A 19,447-nucleotide genomic window follows, 5' to 3' on the forward strand; every position below is an offset into this window, starting at 1 on the left:
TAATGTAAGCAAAACGATTTTCGAATTTCCACAGAGCCACAGCCTCCAGAAACCCTGGCTAAACTGAAACCAATATTACGTGTAATCCAAGTATTCTACATAAAAATAGGAGTGTTCCAGTGGCCTACAAATATAATTACAAAATTTGACATTAAATCGGCCATATTGGAAAATTTACTTTTTGGCTTGCTGTAAGGTGGCGCTGCAAAAGTAAAACAACTAGATAAGTGAGGTTATGTTATTTATGTCACAACAACTATTTTATAAAAATTCGGGGCCCCCACTGCCCCCAGCATAGTGGGGTCACTCAAAACTATCCAAAAAGAGGCCGGTGGCGCTTACCAGGTTACCAGGTAGGTCGTAATACAGAGGGAGATGAAACTTTCAATCCCCTTCCCTGCTTCAGTAATCACTAATCAACATTGAAAAAAAAATCCTTAGTGGGGGTACTATTTACATGTTTATCTGTCTGACAGTTTGTGTTTTTACTGTTTTCAGTTTCAGAGTGCTTCACAACAGTTCCGCTAAACGGTGAAGACTGTCTTTACCATACAAACATGGCCAGTAGGGATAAGGCCTCCAACCAGTTGTTGGAGTGGAAACAGTTAAACTCGGAGGAGTCAAAGGTCAGTGTATTTGTATACTTTGATTGGGGCTATAGGGGGCCATAAGATATAATGATTAATTGGTCTTCTAAGCTTTGACTTAGTGAACCATAATACTGGCCTGGTTTTAAACTCACTTTTAAAGCATTTTTAACCATGATTGATAATTAGGTACCTACTTAACCGGTTGTTTATATGCTACAGGCCAAGGCCAATTATCACAGACTTATCAAAATGTGCATGTTACTGTAACAACAATTATGGTGTAAACTACTAAGGAATATTGATTGACCTCAAATGGGTTTTTAACTTATTACCGCTGATTAATTTTATTTAAAGGCGGCTTAACTGACTGTCATATTGTTCACTTATCAGCTTAACATTACCTATACAGGGTGGTCACTTTTTCTGTAAATTTTTCCACTTTTGAACATATAGAATGACATTGCTACCACTGCTCATGGCACCCCAATTGTAGTTAAAGATGCTACCCAAACTGTGGGACCCAGAGGTCCCATTCTACTGCAGGACGCTCATTTTATCGAGGATATGGCTCATTTCAACAGAGAGCGCATCCCCGAAAGGGTGGTGCATGCCAAAGGGGCAGGGGCTTTTGGCTATTTTGAGGTTCTCCTTGTTTCTGTTAAAAAATAAAATAAATTTGCATTGATTTTTTAATGAAAGGTCACTCACGATATTTCCAAATATTCGGCGGCCAAAGTTTTCGACACTATTGGAAAGAAAACTCCTGTAGGAGTCAGGTTTTCCACCGTGGGTGGAGAATCTGGTAAGTCTGGTTATTAGATCAAACTGTAAGGTCTCTCATTGGCTATTATAAATAGGGTCAGCTGACACTGCACGTGATCCGCGAGGTTTTGCGGTGAAATTCTACACTGAGGACGGTATTTGGGATTTGGTGGGCAACAATACTCCCGTTTTCTTCATCAGAGACCCGATTCTCTTCTCCAGCTTTATACACACGCAAAAACGAAACCCTCAGACCCATTTGAAGGACCCTGACATGATGTGGGACTTTCACACTTTGCGACCCGAGTCCATTCATCAGTTTATGTTTTTGTTTGGGGATCGAGGTGGGGTGTTTTTTTTTGGAAAATTGGGGTTTTTCTAGTTTGTTTCTAAATAGGGACCCCCGATGGGTACAGGCAGATGAACGGTTACGGATCGCACACTTTCAAGTTGGTGAACAAAAATGGCGATTATCACTACTGCAAGTTTCACTATAAAACCGATCAGGGGGTTAAGAACTTGCCGGCAGCTAAAGCGGAAGAATTGGCCGGATCTGACCCCGATTACGCCATAAGGGATCTGTACAACGCCATAGCCAATGGTGACTACCCTAGTTGGACTTTTTACATTCAGGTGTGACTTTTTTAAACCTTTTTTCCTTAACAATTAACAAAAAAGTCCAACAGGTAATGACTCCAGAGCAAGCCACTAAAGCGCGTTACAATCCATTTGACTTGACCAAAATCTGGTCTCACAAAGAGTACCCCTTAATTCCAGTAGGTAAAATGGTACTTAACCGGAATCCGGTTAATTACTTTGCGGAAGTGGAACAGATTGCCTTTAATCCTGCTCACATGGTACCAGGAATTGAACCTTCACCCGATAGAATGTTACAAGGTAGTTTTGGTAGTTTCATCCAGTAAAAATCCAATTTTTTTTGTTTTTAAGGACGTTTATTCACCTACGGAGACACGCACCGTTACCGTTTAGGGCCAAACTACCTTCAAATCCCCGTTAACTGTCCTTTTAAAGTGAAGAATTTTCAAAGGGACGGTTTCATGGCCCTTAACAATCAGGGCAACGCTCCGAACTATCATCCAAACAGTTTTTCCGGTCCCGAACCGGATCCAAAAATAAGGGCGCTGTATCGGCCGTTTCCAGTTTCCGGTGACATTGACAGGTTACCGATTTCAATGTGACGTTTGCTTCTAATGTTTGACTTTTGTCATATTTACTAAATCAGGTACGATGAACCAATCAAAGACGAGGATTTTGATCAGCCGGGGCAGTTGTGGCGAGAAGTTCTGGACAAGGACGCCCGAACCAGACTGGTCGAGAATATCGCGGGCAATTTGAAATTGGCCAGCGATTTTATCCAGGAAAGAGCGGTTAACAATTATACGAGGGTCGATAAAGACTTTGGGGCCCGATTGGCCGGAGCCTTAAACTTGGCTAGACGTACTAAAGCCAATTTATAAATGTCGTTAACAATATGATGATTATTTAGTTATTACTTGTGGTTGTAGGGGTAAAAGTAAACTTTTGTTCAAATTATTACATTACAATCACTAAGGGCCAGTATTTTCAGTAACGGATAAAACTCATCATTCTATCGAATAAAGTTATTCGGGAGATAAACTGTCGACCGTATTTTTAAGCTTCTGCTAACTATCCGTCGACCGGAACATTAAACACCACCGCTATTGATACGTGTGGAGTAGCTGTTTAAACAAAGATAAAAACTGTTTTACGTAGTTGCGAGAAGGACAAACACACTCGTTCAAGCAAATCTGTAACGGAATAGATTTGTTAGGTTATGTCATTGGCTCCAGAAGGAACTTTGAATTTGAATAGATTTTTGTAAAGTTTTACAGTAACAGTGGTTGGTGGTTTTGTTTGTAAACTTGGGCAGTAAAAATAATTAAAAAAACGAAAATAAGCAGTGAATTTAACCGAAAATTGAAAAACCCTGATTTGGAAGCTACAAAGCCAAGCATGACAGAAAATTTCAATTCAGGTAAGTCAAAATAATTCATTTTTGGATTTATGGTAGTCAAAGGACTTCTTATTCTGAACTGAAAGTACTGGCCCTAAAATATTTAAGGACTTTATATAGGCTGGGGTGGCTCAAGCTAAACTAAATCTTAGCTATATTGACTGAATGCATGTATAAAATAGGTTCATATACTTTGTTATACCTTATTGGTGATTATATACCTACTGCATTACTACACATTATTGTATACGATTTACTAGAAACAACATCCCAAACATTTACCAATCAAAAGAAAACACCAGAATAACAAAATAAATAATGTTTTAATTAACTAATTAAAATTTCCATGTTATTGAAGTTAAAGGGTGTAGTTTAAACTTAAATCCAACCAATATCAAGTAATTCAAGAATGTTTTATCACATTTATCCCTTCCAATTTAGGGAAGGAGGAGGTAAACTTGAATTGCAATAAATTACCTAATAACAACACAGAGAGAAACTCTATCTCTGTCTCTATTCATCAAATTGAAAATCTACTTTTGATTGGCCGCTCGTCTCTCCCAGTAGTTTTTCCACATGGTGTAGGCTAGTCCTAGAGTGAGAGCACCTACAGCAGCCCCCTGGGCACCCACTCTCAACTGCATCAGGTAAACGCTGGTGCTCATTTTGCCCTTGTGCTTGTACATGTACGCCCCATAGCCCACGGCACAGGTTAACACTCCAACGGCTTAAAAAACCAATTGATGGTCACCTTGATCATTTAAATGGTGTAACTACTCACCAATCGGGAACATTGGAGCCTCTTGAGTTTTTCTGCTAAACCTATCTGACTGAGACTCCTGTTCATAAAATACTTGTTCTTCTTTACCCATTTTAGCTGTAGCTGTAAGGAACAGGGCCAAGATTTAAAACATGTTACACAACTCATTTGTGGTGCTCTTCTGACCAAGGTCAGTGAGGTTATGTGACTTTGAATTGGAGTAGTTTAAGGTGCAACTCACTTAAAGCCATTAAAATGAAAATAAATGCATGCACTAAACACTAAAACTCACTATTTTTGGGCAGGAAACACTCTAAAAACACTTAGAAAACGCACCTTTGTTCACCTCATTAGTTACAAGGACAATTTGGCAACGTTTGCCAATTTATTGACGTGACAGTTGCGGCTGGGTTTAGAAAACGGCGCTCGGCTCACTCGGTTTAAATGCAGATAATTTTTGTACGAGGACTGGGCGCAAATTAAGCGGTACACCACGTTTTTACAAACACCACCATAGATAAAATGAAGCTAAAAAGGTTGAGACAACTAATTAAATCTCTAATTAGAAAATTTTTTTGATAGTATCTCGTAAGTGTTTCTGGATGTTCGTAGATCGGTGTCATAAACTCAGGGACTGAATTCCATTCAATCGATACGTTGTAGACTTTGTCCTATACGTGACGTCACGCTTGCGTGGAAATTCCGCACGTCTGGCTTGCGTAATACAACTCACATCAGTAGGATCATGGGAATCATGGGATCACGGGAACAACATTGGCAATGAATCAAACACACGCTTGTAAACCGTCATGGAATTATACTATAAAATATACCAGTATTAATTGCGTTGCAAAGTTAACTGCCATTCCATTTTAGGTGACTTTATTAAGTTTATTGTAAAAGCAGTTTTTGAACTCACTCTATTATTTTTTGTAATTTCGGAACCAAACGCGTTATGTTTAAAAAGTCACGTTACCTCCGTGTGATTTTATAATCAAGGTATCACGTGATTTTTATAACGAGTTTGGATCCAAAAATGACAGACGACAGCAGACAGACGAAAGCCGGTATAATAACAATAACCTCAAAATTGTTTTTTTTATTATTTAAAATGGCGCTTAAAACTATTGCCTTAGTTGCAAATTGCTCAAAATGTGGTGCTCTATTCAGCTGAGTGAATAAAACTATTGTTATTGTAATTGATAGAGTTGAAGAACACCACTACTTTGTGATTGCTTCAAGAATGGATGAAAATTACAGACAGGAAGAGATAAAACAGTCTTCAAAAACCTGTGAGAAAGTTTGCAGGAGACCTAAGGTTAGTGTAGACACTTTTTTTATTCGTTCTGTAACATTTAAAACCAAATTCAACTTACAGAACTTTTTATAATAATTATTGGAATTGATAAACCATGTAATATTGACGTTAAGGTGGATGCGCAACTGTATCTAGTATTACGAAACTTGAACAGCCCTTAAAACTTTAATAAACCCCAGTGAAAAAGGACTTGGGGGCTGCAAAGAACTACTACGTTTTGTTCAGTTTTACTGTTACTGAGTTTATTTAGCGCCAAAATTGAAATTCATTAACTTCTTTTAGCATTTAATTTGCTGGAGCATATAATTGGGGAAAGTAATAAAGCGAAAGGCGGCTAGGAGGGCGGGTAGAACCCCTTTTAAATGCCAGTAAAATCAACCTTTCCCCTTTTGACCTTGTGCTGAGTTTTCTGGTGTCTTGTGGTTTTTTTTTTAAATTACTTTCTGTAAAACATTATCTTCAGGAAGGTTTCCAGCCCTTCACACTATAAAATGTCATTATTTATTGTCTGGGTTTACAGTTGCACCCTAAAGAAGGGAAAAAACGCATTTTTCACGTGGTTATCGGTCGAACGCCTTTCACCCCCTTTCTTTATTACCCTTGGTGACACCCCTTCGTGGTTTAGTTAGTTTTGCCACTATCTTTGGTTTTTCCTGTAAAGTTTTTTGGACACCATTGATTACACCCCTTCTTAAACCAGTCTGATCCTCTCGTTTACCCCCTAGTTTCCTATTTTTCCCTGAATTGCTCTTTGAACTTCCTCAAGTCGTTTTTTGTCTCTATTTTTAGTTTGTATTATGTGACATTTAAAGCTAAAGCAAATACAAACTCTCAAGTGGAACAACAGGAACAAATTACTTAAGTGCCCGTATAAACCTGTTTGGACACGCAATCCTTGTTATTATTGCTCCAGGTCAGTCAACGATAATCCTAACGCACTTTTCATTAGGGGTTGCGGGTGGGGGGTGGGAATTTGACGGGGAAAAATCGCGCCCCTATAACAAGTCGAAAGAGTTCGACAAATTGCGTGGGGACGCCAAAGTTACCGGGACGACTAATTTGTTGTAGCTGGTTACAAAATGCCGGTGTGTTTCAGTTTTGAATACAAATTAGCCGAGGCTAAATAGACCATTTGTCAGTTGTCACGTGGGTAAAACGCAAGTGGAAAAGAATGAGGAAAAATGTCCTGACTTTGAGTTTTTGTATGGTCAAATTGGTCCGCCACTGACAAATATAAATCAGTGGGGTGCATAACACCCTATAACTTATGTTTAATAGTCGTGGTTTGGGACCCTGGAAAAAACTAAGGGCAAACCCTTAACTACACAAAAACGGACACGTTTATAGGACTGGGGTGGGGAGGTGGTTACACTATGCATGGAAAGTATTAAAAAACAATCCATCATCGAAAAGGGGCGCTTCGTTTCGGATGTTGCCAAATTTAAATCCACTTGAATCACTTGAATGCCGAAACATTATGATTGATAATATTTCGTAAGAAGACATAAAAGGGCCTGCGGCTTTTGTTCCCCCCCGACACAATAGTCTTTCCCCTCTCTTCTATTATGTGTACGGCGTTTCATGTTTTCGGGGAGTTTGGAATCAAGCCGCCTGTCTCCAACTATCTAGATAGATGTTTTAGTAATCATTTCTTTAAACAAGGACAGAGATAAATAGTTTGGAGGAGGAAGTAAAATACTAATTACAAGAGTTTCGCAGTACTTGTTGGGACAAATAAATTGGTTCTTCCGTTTCTTTTCAACAAAACGCCCAACTACAGAAAAAGTTGTGTTCTTGGGAAGTTTTCAGCTGTTGCAAGTTTAGCGGGAAGTTGCAGCGAATCGATAAGAACCTGGCAACCGGATCGGGGAACTTTTTGTAACGACTATCGTGTCCATCTCCCGTTAAAAATTTAATAAAAAAAAATCACAATAAACTTTCTTTTCACAAAACCCGTGCGCATTTAATTGAAATACACTGCTTTACCAGGAAAAAATTGTCCTGCGGGATTTTCCTTCAATCCCAGAAAACACACAGACTGTCGGATTGTTTCGACGAGCGGCAAATGTGGCGAAAAGATGCGTCTGTTGTCATAACAACGACGTCGCAGGGGTGTTTTACACCTCCCCGTCAACCCTCCTGATTTTATACAGAGTAGTCCCTATTACAGTTCATAAAAACTTCAATAATTTGGGCAAAATTGTAGTGTCACAATTTTGCTACAGTTGTAATGATTGAAATTGCCTACACACATGTTAGGGGTTTGTTTTCTTTGATTTTGGGGGGGTACTTACATTTTGCTATTCTACTGCAATTTACAGTAGGCCGGCTGTCACAAATTACCATTTTTTTTAACTAATTCACACACTATCTGAGCAAATAAGCAAAATGTTTCATTTCTTCTAAAGTAATCTAACTTTAAACTTTAATTTCAATAAATAAGCGACGGTTGACTGTATTGATTGATGTATTGATTTTGTGGTTTTGTATTCTGTCATATTTAGAGTTCAAATTAACGACCAATGGTAAAATAGTTTTATTACTATTTTGACCAATTGCAGCTTAACTTAAAAATGGTCTAGAATCTAGTTTAGGCAAACTGCCATGTTCTTTTTGGATTTTGATTCCACATGGTGGACATTAACACTTGAGCGGATTTTTCAAATCAAAATAGGTCCCTCAGTCTTTAAAATATTATAGAGTTTCTAAAATACCTTCTTGGGGATTTAAAGAAAAGACTTGGGTAAATTCCTATTTTGTATTGCCAGGAAAAGCCCATCAACAACTCGGGTAAGTTTAAGTTGCAATTGTGCTTATAAGTACTCACTTAATGTAGGTTGCTATGGTCAATCCTAGCGTGCTTGACAGTCATTGTAACTAGAACATGTTTTCTAGGCTTTTCATTTCCCACTTTTACCTCCGGTGCTCCCACAAGGAAATCAGCACTTGACACAATTACAACAATCGATCACCAACTCAACATAAGCAGATCTGCAGGCTGAAAATACAATTTCCTGGTCTCTGATTCACCATCGAGCACAAGCCATCGATATATAGTAGTAATATGGAACTTTGACATCTTCCATTACCAATGAGAGTGTGCTTAGTAAGATTTTTGGGTTTGTAAGCTCACACTAAATGAGTTTGTCTAATTTGATCTAAAATATTTGATTGAAGGTTACCCTGCCAACCTTCTGTGGACACAATTTAACACTCACCTATCCAAACTCGTACCGTAGTTAAGGTTCCGTATTCCCAAATACCCAACTTTGAGCCCATCATTAAAATAACCATTTACCATCCCCTTTTGTAAAATGATATGATTATAAATAGCATACACAACATATTGTTGTGCTTTTAAACTTGACATTTTAAGGTTAGGTTCTGAATTGTCACTTGTCAGTACGTTAACGTCAATTTCCGTATACTTTTGATTTTTGACAGTCGTCAATTTTGTTTTTAATTAAAGAAGAGGCCTTTGCTATAAAACGGGGTACTTGGTAGTATTATTTTGGTTTGTGTTTTGCATTACTGATATTTGGTCTAGCGTTTGGGGATTTCCCGCTTTAGCGTTTGTTTTCTGCTCTTTCATTCAGTTAGTATTTTCAATCAAGCAAATTCTATTGTTACACACACTACAAGATTTGACTACAAATCAATGCTCTCAAGATGGTGAAAACTTTGTGACAGCCAGGCAAAACGTGACGTCTTTTGACTCAGATTGTAACGATGCAACTTGGCAACAGGGTCTCTATTCTCCAACTCGCTTCCCGAGCACGTTTCAGGCTTCAATTCTACCGCGGCGCTCTCTCGATAGGGACATCGGGAGAGACTCTGGAAACAGTCTTGCGGAGCATCCCACGGCGTCGCGACGCTCATCCTTTACCCCGCGCGTTCTTTTGTTTACGTCCGGAGGGAGTGATTTCAATTTTTTCCTGCCTGTTTTCAGTGCGTGAGTGTCTAGGTGGGTGTGAAGGTTTTAAAGTGTCTCATTCGCTGGAATTTTTCACGTACGTTTATTTAGTAACAACGTTTCCACTTAACCACTTCATTAGGTTTGAAAATTATTGTTAAATAACTCTCCAACAACGTTTACATCAGTCATTTGTCATCGGATGCGACTTAATTAATCGAATTAGTCATGCGGGTGCTTCAACAAACTGTCATCAATTTCAATCAGCTTATTGTGAAAGTGATATACGGCCGTACAATAGCTTTGTTTAATGTGAATAAATGAAGAGAAATGTATCTATTGACTTTGATCCATAATTTGCCTTATTGTCTCAATTCTCTTTAAAATTACAGTTTTTTACAATTAATCCTGAATTAGTAAAAATAATGTAGTACGACCCTGAAAATGCCCTGAAAAGTAATAAACTGGTCCCATTTTCGATTTATTTATTGACCGCCTATCTAATAAACACTCTCCACTCCTATCTAGGCGCGTTTTCCAGTTCATTGACGCGGTTTGTCACTTTTGCGCTTGACAGATAGAAAACCTTAATTGTCAATGTCACTACAACAAATTTGAACTGGTATGACGTAATCCAAGGTTACTAGATTAGGGATTTTTCCAGCTCCAAACTCGAAATCGCCCCTTTTAGGGCAGTTTATGAGGAACGCACTAGGTTTGGGTTTAAACTGAGCACGTTCGTGTTCTAGGCCGATATTCTCAGTTATTAGTGGTTTTTTCATCAAAACTCAATCTTGACAAAAGAAAGCGGAAGTTTTGGGCTACATTTTGACGTCGGAACGAACCTCTTAACTGTCATAATAATCCAGTTAGGAGCTGTCAAATTGTGACCCCCTTAAATATTTCTGGTACACTGAAAATTGTGTTTACAGCTCTGTGGAGCCAAATTTGACAGTTCTGACGTTAAAGTACACTTTTATACTTTGCTTACGTCACGTGACAGCTGTCATAACTGTCAAAACTTACTCACCAATAACCTGAAACTATAAAATGCCAAATAGTTGTGTATCTTTAAGAAATTGCTTTGTCAGTTATGTTTACAGTTCATTGCAGCCAAATTTGACAGTTCTCACGTTAAAGAACACTTTAGTATTTTGTTTGTGTCACGTGACAGCTGTCAAATCTGTCAAAACTCGCTCATCAGTGATCTGAAAGTATAAAGTGCCAAATAGATTTGACTGTTTGGGGAATTGCACCGTAAGTTGTATTTACAGCTCCATGAAGCTGAAAAGAAGGGGGAAAAGACAGGGAAAAATCATGTGCTACATTTTGACGTTTGAATGAAGTTAGCACGTGTCAAATAAGGACACCTGTCATCTTAAGAGAAACAGAAAAAATTGACAGTTTGGAGATTTTTTTATGTCGTCTGGGGAAATGGATTTGATAGATTTGGCACTGTCACTACAAACATAGTATAATCAATTTTAAACTGGTATGACGTAATCACACCAATTTTGGGCTGAATTCATGAAAGTTTTCGGTCAGAATATTAATATTTTACTGTTTTTTTTAGGTGGAACAACACAATAACAAATTATCCTTTCGTGCCGCTTGTACTGGAGCAGTTTCCCCTCCTTCAAGACGGGAAACGTTTGAAATATTAATTGTATCCGAAGCTCGGACTCGATTGCGTATAAATCTGTTTAAATTCACTACCCCCAATGAAATATTAGTGGTTGCAAGGCAATATGGCAACGTTGTAGATTAAAGAAGATTTTTTTCTTTAATTAATAACTGATCATGTACTGGTCTGAAAACTGTGTTGTGTCCTAAAAAGGGACAGAAAACAGGTGGGGGTTGACATGTTGTCTTGTCAGTTGAGTTCCCTAAATATTCCATTTTAGGGTCTCGGCCCTTGACGGGTTATACGGTGGCAAATTTCAGTTTCGATCATGGAAAGGAAGGGTTTGAGTTGGGTGAGGCCCGAAAAGGGCCTCAAGGTTCGGCCGTGTTGACTATTTAAATACACTCCTTGGAAATTGAGTCGTTTGACGTGGGAAAAGTGACACTTTTTGATTTTTAGTAAGTAGGACAAAAACAGCGTCTGGAGTGACATCTGACGACAACAAATAAACTGAAGGGGGTGAATACCCCCGAATATACACACAGACAAGCCACAAAAACACCGAAATTTACATTCCTCGGTCGACAATAAGCACGTCCCGTACGTTTAACAATACAAACATGGCCGTTATTGGATTCGCGTCAATCATTGAAAATCCATCCAGGAAAAAGGGAAATTTTCATCATCGAGGGCCTGGAACAGAAGTGGAGAAAGGGGGGAAACAATTGGGGTTTTCACGTGCCGCTAGGAGAATGTGTGTCGACCGGAAATTTCTCTTTTCGGGTTTAATTATGGCTCCGGCGTTAACCGGAAAGAAGCCATAATAGATGTTCGAGTGAAAGGGTGACATTCCTTTCATTTCAAAATGACAGAGTAATTAGATTTATATTATTATGTGGCAACATTGCTGACGAATTGCAGGAAATCAATGGGTTATAATAATATAAATCAAAAGATTGGAAAAACGAACGAGATGACATGACCGGTAATAAAGGGCTCTGTAACTTCAATAGCGACGAAATCGAACCCGGTTTGTAAAAGGCGGCATTGTTCGACTTAATGGTGACTGAGCAAACATTTATTTTAATCTGTTGACACCCTTTCACGGCCCCACCTCACCCTTCCAACCCTTTTATATTGGAAAAAGTGTCCTACTCGCTTAGGGGTTGTTTAGAGAAAAGCGCCTTTTTTGGTTTTGTTTCAGCCCTGTCCTTTTCAAAAAGGACTTGATTGCTGGAGATATGTCTGAATGCATAATTACAGTTCGAAACGTCAATCATCCGGTTGTTTGCTGAACTAAATTTAAAAATTTTCAAAGGGCCTATAATGGAATATTAAAGGGAATCAAGCTCCACCCTTTTGGTCCCTTTTTAAAGGCAAAAATACCATAAAAAAAATAGAGGAAAACCACTTTGTTGCCTCTATGTGGCGCTTTGACTTATGAATGAGTTATCGATTCCGGCAAACAGTGTTTGAATAATGGATTTGTAAATTTATGGGTTTCTATAAAGAGTTGAAAGGTTAGCACTACAGTTTCAAGTGTCAATAATTCACCATTTGATAGCTAATCAAAAAATAAGTTGACTTGCATTATTTCATTTTTCTGAAAAACGCTTCCTAAGGAAGATGCAGTCCTCCAAATTTCAATTTAAAAAATCGTTTTATAGTTTAAAACTGAACATCCAAGACTTGTGAAAGTCCAAATTTGTACTGAATAGTCTAAAAACTTTTTTACTACTAGGAATGGTCTTATAATTCGCTTTCTCAGACTTCCATTTTGGTTGAGTGTCTGAAACTGGCATTCAAGGACTAAAAAAAGTCCGGAAATCAAGACAAAGATTGTATTGTGCATGAAACTCATTTTTTACTACTAAAAATAATATAAAAGTTGACTTTTAATGCTAGAACTGACTTTACTAGAGAGAGAGTCCAAAAGTATATTTTCAAGACTTTAATTGGTGTACAACTCAATTTTCTGGACTGGACAACAAGTTTAGAAGTAAATTAAATTTTCGGACTCTTTTATTTCTAAAAATTAGTTCTCAAGACTATTATTGTAGCATTTGGTACCAACATTTTTTACTTTTATTACTGAAGTAACTTGACTTTTGGAAATAGTCTTAAACTCGATTTTTCAGTCATAAAAAGCACTAAAAACAACAATTTATTGCACCTATGAGTGTAGAAGTCAATTTAATAGTGAAGAAGCTTGAAATAACATCTTCAAGATTATGGTCAGTGGACAAACTGGCTTTTAGGCCTGATAAGTCAAAAACTTTGTAAAGATAGTCTTGAAACTCGATTTGAGGCACTGAAAACAGCCTTAAAACACTAAAAACAGTCTAGTTTATTAAGAAATACCCGAATTTTTAGCACTAAGGTGTCTAGCAGTCGATTTAATAGTGACAAAGCTTGGAATGCTATTTTAAGTCTATGAAGAATGTAAAAATTGTTTTTTAAGTTTGCTATGTCAATAACTTGGTGAAGATAGTCTTGAAACTCGATTTTCCAAGCTGAAAGCAGTTTTGAAGCACTAAAAATAGTTCAGAATTCGAAGAAAATGAAAAGCAAAGTAAAAATCACGAAAAGTTAGTTTTCAAGACAATTTTCATGAATCTAATGTCAATGTCCTGCATCTAAGACTATTTTCAAGACTAAAATATTGAAATTTGTCTTCAAATTATGAAAACTTACTTCAAATGCAAATTTTAAGCTTCTGATGTCACTTTTCATTAGTTCAGTCACATTTTGGGGTTCAAGTCAATTTTTAAGGTTTAAATGTATGAATTTGTAGTAACAAATTCGTGAAAAAGTAGTTTTTATGTCTACAAGTCAATTTTTAGTATCAAAGTCTCTCGATTTGCATGAAAACTGGTTACAAACACAATTTTTAAGCTTCTGAAATGTGTATCTTTTCTAATTCAATTTTCAAAACTAAAGCCTTTTAGTTTGTCTGGAAACTATGAAAACTGGCTACAATAATATTTTTTAAACTTCTTAAGTGAATTTTCCGTTTCCAAGACAATTTTTAAGTTGGGTTAGGTTAGTTTTGGGTGTTTGACCGTAATAACGTGTAATAAAGTGCTTGTTCCAAATTTGATCAATATTGCTCCAACGGTCTGACAGTTATGACAAAAAAAACGATTTTTTAAATATTTTCCTTAGGAAGCACTTTTCAGGAAAATGACATAATGAATGTCAACTTATTTTTTAATTGGGTATGGATTGGTGAATTATTGACATTTAAAACTGGACCACCCTGTATAGTGGACTTGTCTTGTCACAATTATGCAACCAGTCATTCAATCTTAGGTTTGCTTAAATCATAGCACTCCATGATAATGTCAATGAATTGAGTGTCGTTGCCTGGATGGGAGTTGTGGAGTATCAAAATTACGTGTAGCAGCAAATTCGATAATTTTGTTAATACGCACGCATTGGTACGTAAATTACCCTAATATTTATTATTTATTTAGAGCGTTAATATGCAATCAGCACGGCTATGTCCCGCCATATTGAAATAATTATTATTAAAGCTACGTGCCTGGATTTACTCGCGCGGTTGATCCGGAAAAAAAGAGAAGAAACATAAATACGAAACGGTTCCTAACGACAATTTTACGTTCTTTTTACGATGCGAATACGTAAATTTACGCTACGAGGCGTCTTGGCAAACATTCTTCCCATCTCCGGCCGTGTATTATATGCGAACTATATCATATCGAAAAATGGGGGGTCGGAATTATTATTTGTTCTCGGGGAATGTACGTTGTCTGCTTTATATGTGTAAGAGGAAGCTCAATTCCAGTTTTTGGTACAGGGTGAACAAAAATGACTATTTCTTTGTCTGAATTGATTTTTTGCTGATGTTGGATTTTTGACCGCAGGCGACCGAACGAGGGGATGTAATCCCGTAAAGTGGGGGACAACGATCGGCGTTTATCCGGTTTCGAAGTGAATGTGCTTTCCGATTCGTCCATCAAAAAGCGGACATGATATCGTCGACGACATGAGATCTAGGCTAATCGGTGTAGTGAAATGGATCAAATTGACCGTCCTCTTTGTCTTGCTCACCACTGCCATAGGTAAGTACCTCTTACTTTGTTGTGAAACGAACACAAAAAAAGACAAAAGTGAGAAATCACTTCGTTTATTTTGGCGATTGTATCGTTCGACCGCCAAGTAAATGTCGCATGCAGAAAGGGCAATTTTTTATTTCGATTCGCATTTACACACGATTCGTTTCTATTGTGTGGACGATTTTTAACTTTGACATGTTTCCGCTGTGTGTATGTATGCACTTTGTGCCCTGAACCGTGAAAGGACTGCGAAATAAAGTGGAAAATGAAATTCCGCACGAAAAACGATCCGAATGTAAATCTGGACAGTTTATCGTGGAAGGAAGTTGAGTGAAATATCGCTTGATGTTGAATTATATTAATGTACTAGTTAGAAAGATGTCTCAAACAAGGATTAATTAAAACGAAACTGCTGATCAGCCACCAATCGATAACAAAAAAAAAAACTAAAAGGTAGCTTGTAATGGCAAACGAGTCTTCTACAATGAAACAAAATGGAGGACAGAAAAGGGTGAAGGATGAGGAGGGAAACGGCCATTAAGAGAAAAGCCATTAGTTGGGACCAATTAAATTGACATTAGAGCATCTAAAAACGTTTCCCCATTTAAAGTCAGCTGTACTTCGACGCCTCAAGGGAAATTGGACAGTTTGAAAGCGATAATTTTCGATTTTGCAGCGAACGCTCGTTATTTCCTACGGAACTGGTGGCCGAGCTCAAAAATTACAATTCCAGAAAGAGTTTGCCAATTAATGAGGCGATTTTTTACCATTTTTAACTAGCTAAGAACGCGATCGATGAGATTCTCAGATCTTCTCCCTTGTAACTTTCTTGTCGAACAATGAACTTTGATCCGGCTTGGATTAATGGGATTAAACTTTAAATAAAGTAGGTGAAACGGGGACTTAAGCCCGTTATTTAGGTTACGGGCGGTAAATTTAAGCTCTACCGGAAACTTTAAATCTCTGTTTTCACGCCCTATTTAAAAGTCTGCTTAATTTTAATTCTTAAAACACCTGGTGAATTTTGGTGGTAAAAATTTAAATGGGTTTTTTGTTGCTACAGTGTTAAAAAAAAAAAAAAAAAAAATTGTACCCCTGGTGGGACTCGAACCCACAATCCCCTGCTTAGGAGGCAGATGCCTTATCCATTAGGCCACAGGGGCTTACAGTTCCGTAGGTTTAACGGTGTATAAATACTACCGGAGAGTAAATGTTTTTTTTTTATCTTGAAAACACACTCTAACACATGACAATCTTTAAATTCAAAATAAGTATGTGTTTTCACCACTCTCGGTTAAATCTAAACCGGTCATTATTCCATTTCGGGGGCTACAAAAGGCGAAAATCCGGTCCTAGTTTCCCAATTATTCCTACGTTAATTAACGTACACTGTTGAGTCGGCACAATCCAAATGAAAACCGGAACTGAAGACGAGTCCTGTGGTTGCCAGCTTCCCCGGTTCTGATTAAACTCGGTTTATTCTAGTAAAGTTTAGCACACACCCACACATACACGTTGATACAGTCCGTTCCAATTTAATGTTCACCCGGTTGGTTATTGGCGATGGTGCATCATACTGAAAGTCAACTTAACCTTACTAAAGAACCACTTGGCCTGAATGTACTATAGAGCAAACCTAACAGCAATAACCTGTATTTACTGCTTATGCTTAAGTTAGAGTTAACATTGTTTTGAAACAGACTGTATGGTCGGCCATTTAAGTAGTGTGTGACAAACGACCTCTAGTACACACCGACTAGATTTGTCGTTATTATTAGATTAGGGACAAAAACTTGCCCTTACCGAAGGGCGTGAAACCGCAGTTGGTTTAATTTACCGCGTGCAAAGCTCGCAAATTTGGAACATCACGTGATCAATGTTTTTATCATTCACGTGTGAAACTGACCGTTTTGTTAATTCACAGCCTATTTGACAGATGACACTAATGACAGAACTGTCAAATGGCCCTGTGAAATTATTCATTACAGAATAAGTTGCAGATGACACTAATCTTTAGAGGACAAACTGGCTTTGGAATCAAACATTTTCCTATTAATAACAGCTTATTGACATTTGGCACCTGACAGCGCTTCACTCTGTCAAATTGTCAAATCAAGTCACAATGAATACAGTTTTAAATTGAAAAATATTCCGGGACAGCAAATTAAATCTGTCAAAGTTCAAATTGACTTTAAAACTGGTTTAAATTGTGATTTTTGCAGATTCATGCCCAGACTGTGCAATTTTTGATAATTTTGACGTTTCTGGCAACTGTCACATAGAACTAGGACACTATTTACTTAGACTGTCAAAATAGTGGTCACAAAGCTGAAAATCACGTCTTGTGTCGAATACTGTTTTAAAGTGTGATTTTCGCAGATTAGGTAAAGTTTGACAGTTTTGACGTTTTTCTGATAACTGTCACATAGAAATAACACACTATTTACTTAGACTGTCACGTGACAACTGTCAAAATAGTGGCCACGAAGCTGAAAATCACTGCAGCTGTCACTTGTCACATGTGAACGACAAGGAGTTTTCCGTGCGTAAAAAGCATTCATTCCGCTCGTTCCGCACCCCTCGCTCCTTTATATATAATTCCGGATACATGAGAACGGAGCTTTAGGATAACCTTGCAAACAATTATTATATGACAGCTGTCAATTCGCTACTACGTTCATGCTACAACGAGAGAACCACAGCCAACTACGACCATAACATAACTATAATAATAAAAAACTTAAATTATGAATGCAACATTCTAGATGACCAGTTCTATTGCTTGTCGTGGAGACGACAGAAAGACTTCATTGGTTGAATGGTCACGTGACTATGACATTTCTTGACTTCTCGCTAAGTGGGATTCTCACAACTCATAAGGTTTGAAGGCATGTAAGTTACCAATTTTTTTTATTTAAAAATTCTAACTAAGCTTGAAAGCGCTATTATATCACGCTATCCAAAAAAATTTCATTACAGTGCCATTTTTACTGGCGTTTTTCTGGTGAAAAACCAGGTCCGTAAACATTTTCTTACGACCAAAAAACGCGCTTCCAGCCACTTTGTCCGTCGCCCCTCGACAAATTAATTTTAATCGGATCTTTTAATTTTACCGGGTTTTTTAATTCCCCTCAAAAGTGTTTCAAAGCCAAATTGGGCAGGATGATTAATTGCTCCTCGACCTAGCGTTGAAAGAACTTTCGGGAGCGTCGTATTAGGAAAAACGCTATACCACATATTTCCTTGACTGAAAAGTTTCGAATCCAGAATCGTAACGGTAAAATTCGCGATTTACTACTCTTAGTCGCGGCTGCAAACTTTGCAGGACGTGGCTACATCCCTTCGGTTCTTTTGGACCTTAAATAAATTCCCCGGGATACGTCCCGCAGGAACGCAAACTTATCCCGGAGTTAGACATTTAGATTCCTCTTTCCCGTATAAATTGGTTTCCTTGTCTTTTTTTTTAGGACGTTTAGTTCGTTTTATCATACATATTGCTTTTTGATACAGTGCCAATTACTGAGAGTGCATTAGCAAAAATCAATAATGTCAAATATATCTATGAATGAGTGTGTTTACTTTATCACTAGTTGACTTATATCCTTGAACAGTCTAAACAAGTATAGTAACGTAAATGAAGTCAAGATTTACGATAATACGTCACATGTCAACTTAGCATTAGTATTATGAACATACATCCACCATTTGTCCAGAAAAAATAGTGACAAATGAATAATTAGGCGTAAGTGAACTTGCTATAAGCTCAATAAAATTTATTATACTAACAAAAATGACGTTACCTCAACTAGTCAATTGTGCCAATACTTAAAACCGTAAAGTTGAATTAAAACAAAAATTTCAAAATTTGATTTCAAGCGATTTGCATGCATTATCAGTACAATCAATATTTAAAATCCAATTTCGACGTAATTAGGGTGTAATTTAAGCCGCACCCAAATGGCTTATTAAACCCCCGGAATACGGCAATAAATCGAATGAAAGTCGGTTTTAATACGGTGCAACTTTGCCCCAACATGACCGGACCCCAGAGAGGACAAATTTATCCCCAAAGTTTCCAGTAAACCGTGACATATTTTAGGAAAAAAACTGGATGCGTATCGTCTTTTCCCGAATCTCCTCCATTCATCTTTCCCCTTCCCTCCAAGGAGAATTGTTTAGCTTTTTCCCTTCTCTCCCATGTCGCATAATGCTGGCGCTGCAATTTTAAAGATGTGCGAAGCCCGAAACTTTTATTTATCGGCCTCAATTTTCGAATCCTGTAAATCTTGTTTCCTTTTTGCAAAATGCCTCGGAACGTCGAGATTAAATTTTGATTTATGCCCGAAACGGGAGTCGTGTGAATGGCGCCCTCCTCCACTATTTTTACACCCTAAAACTCCACTAG

General features: G+C 37.7%; 3 protein-coding genes, 3 long non-coding RNA genes and 1 other non-coding gene across 13 annotated transcripts in view; 3 read left to right on the forward strand and 4 right to left on the reverse strand.

Annotated features, from left to right (window-relative positions):
• Positions 1–191: 191 nt before the first annotated feature.
• Cat (Catalase) lies at positions 192–2,926 on the forward strand. 4 transcript variants are annotated; one of them, XM_081988296.1, is made up of 9 exons: positions 192–353; positions 505–626; positions 1,044–1,232; positions 1,290–1,392; positions 1,448–1,696; positions 1,750–1,985; positions 2,039–2,249; positions 2,301–2,532; positions 2,596–2,926. In XM_081988296.1, the coding sequence occupies exons 2-9, from the start codon at positions 558–560 to the stop codon at positions 2,828–2,830; spliced, it is 1,524 nt and encodes a 507-aa protein (XP_081844422.1). In that variant the 5' UTR covers positions 192–353; positions 505–557; the 3' UTR covers positions 2,831–2,926. The 4 variants fall into 4 exon arrangements, with proteins under 4 accessions (XP_081844422.1, XP_081844424.1, XP_081844423.1 ...); XM_081988298.1 differs by having other exon boundaries at positions 197–345; XM_081988297.1 differs by having other exon boundaries at positions 202–353; positions 499–626.
• On the reverse strand, positions 227–607 carry LOC145734831 (uncharacterized). The gene is made up of 2 exons (XR_014179505.1): positions 475–607; positions 227–412 (listed from the first exon to the last, which is right to left on the reverse strand). It is a non-coding gene; the product is annotated as an uncharacterized LOC145734831 (long non-coding RNA).
• A 726-nt stretch (positions 2,927–3,652) lies between the features above and the next one.
• On the reverse strand, positions 3,653–4,540 carry LOC145734809 (HIG1 domain family member 1A, mitochondrial-like). Of its 2 annotated transcripts, none has more exons than XM_081988452.1 (3): positions 4,401–4,540; positions 4,130–4,231; positions 3,653–4,075 (listed from the first exon to the last, which is right to left on the reverse strand). In XM_081988452.1, exons 2-3 carry the CDS (start codon positions 4,218–4,220, stop codon positions 3,882–3,884), a joined length of 285 nt encoding a protein of 94 aa, XP_081844578.1. In that variant the 5' UTR covers positions 4,221–4,231; positions 4,401–4,540; the 3' UTR covers positions 3,653–3,881. The 2 variants fall into 2 exon arrangements, with proteins under 2 accessions (XP_081844578.1, XP_081844577.1); XM_081988451.1 differs by having other exon boundaries at positions 4,350–4,492.
• Positions 4,541–4,696: 156 nt separating this feature from the next.
• On the forward strand, positions 4,697–11,133 carry LOC145734811 (uncharacterized). The gene is made up of 2 exons (XR_014179492.1): positions 4,697–5,426; positions 10,913–11,133. It is a non-coding gene; the product is annotated as an uncharacterized LOC145734811 (long non-coding RNA).
• LOC145734821 (uncharacterized) lies at positions 7,357–8,923 on the reverse strand. 2 transcript variants are annotated; one of them, XR_014179495.1, is made up of 3 exons: positions 8,645–8,905; positions 7,721–8,584; positions 7,357–7,587 (listed from the first exon to the last, which is right to left on the reverse strand). It is a non-coding gene; the product is annotated as an uncharacterized LOC145734821 (long non-coding RNA). The 2 variants fall into 2 exon arrangements; XR_014179494.1 differs by lacking the exon at positions 7,357–7,587 and having other exon boundaries at positions 8,171–8,584; positions 8,645–8,923.
• Positions 9,039–19,447, forward strand: part of LOC145734709 (contactin-4-like) — an 85,537-nt gene continuing 75,128 nt past the window's right edge. Inside the window, exons 1-2 of one of the 2 annotated variants that reach the window (XM_081988247.1) lie at positions 9,039–9,436; positions 14,851–15,048. In XM_081988247.1, the coding sequence (XP_081844373.1) occupies positions 14,922–15,048 (127 nt within the window). In that variant the 5' untranslated portion in view covers positions 9,039–9,436; positions 14,851–14,921. The remainder of the gene's footprint in view (positions 9,437–14,850; positions 15,049–19,447) is intronic. The other variant, XM_081988248.1, reaches the window with a different exon arrangement.
• Positions 16,133–16,205, reverse strand: TRNAR-CCU (transfer RNA arginine (anticodon CCU)). The gene has a single exon. It is a non-coding gene; the product is annotated as a tRNA-Arg (tRNA).

Source organism: Ips typographus, linkage group LG10 (genome assembly GCF_016097725.1).
Source record: "Ips typographus isolate SLU linkage group LG10, UJ_Ityp_2.0, whole genome shotgun sequence".
NCBI classification, from domain to species: Eukaryota; Metazoa; Arthropoda; class Insecta; order Coleoptera; family Curculionidae; genus Ips; species Ips typographus.

Excerpts from the sequence above, each read along its gene's own strand:
- Cat (XM_081988296.1), top strand. The coding sequence starts at position 558 with ATGGCCAGTAGGGATAAGGCCTCCAACCAGTTGTTGGAGTGGAAACAG. Across the intron at positions 1,986-2,038 it reads GTTGGACTTTTTACATTCAG|GTAATGACTCCAGAGCAAGC; the intron begins GTGTGACTTTTT and ends AAAGTCCAACAG. Across the intron at positions 2,533-2,595 it reads GTTTCCGGTGACATTGACAG|GTACGATGAACCAATCAAAG; the intron begins GTTACCGATTTC and ends TTACTAAATCAG.
- LOC145734809 (XM_081988451.1), bottom strand. Across the intron at positions 4,076-4,129 it reads GGCTCCAATGTTCCCGATTG|CCGTTGGAGTGTTAACCTGT; the intron begins GTGAGTAGTTAC and ends TGGTTTTTTAAG.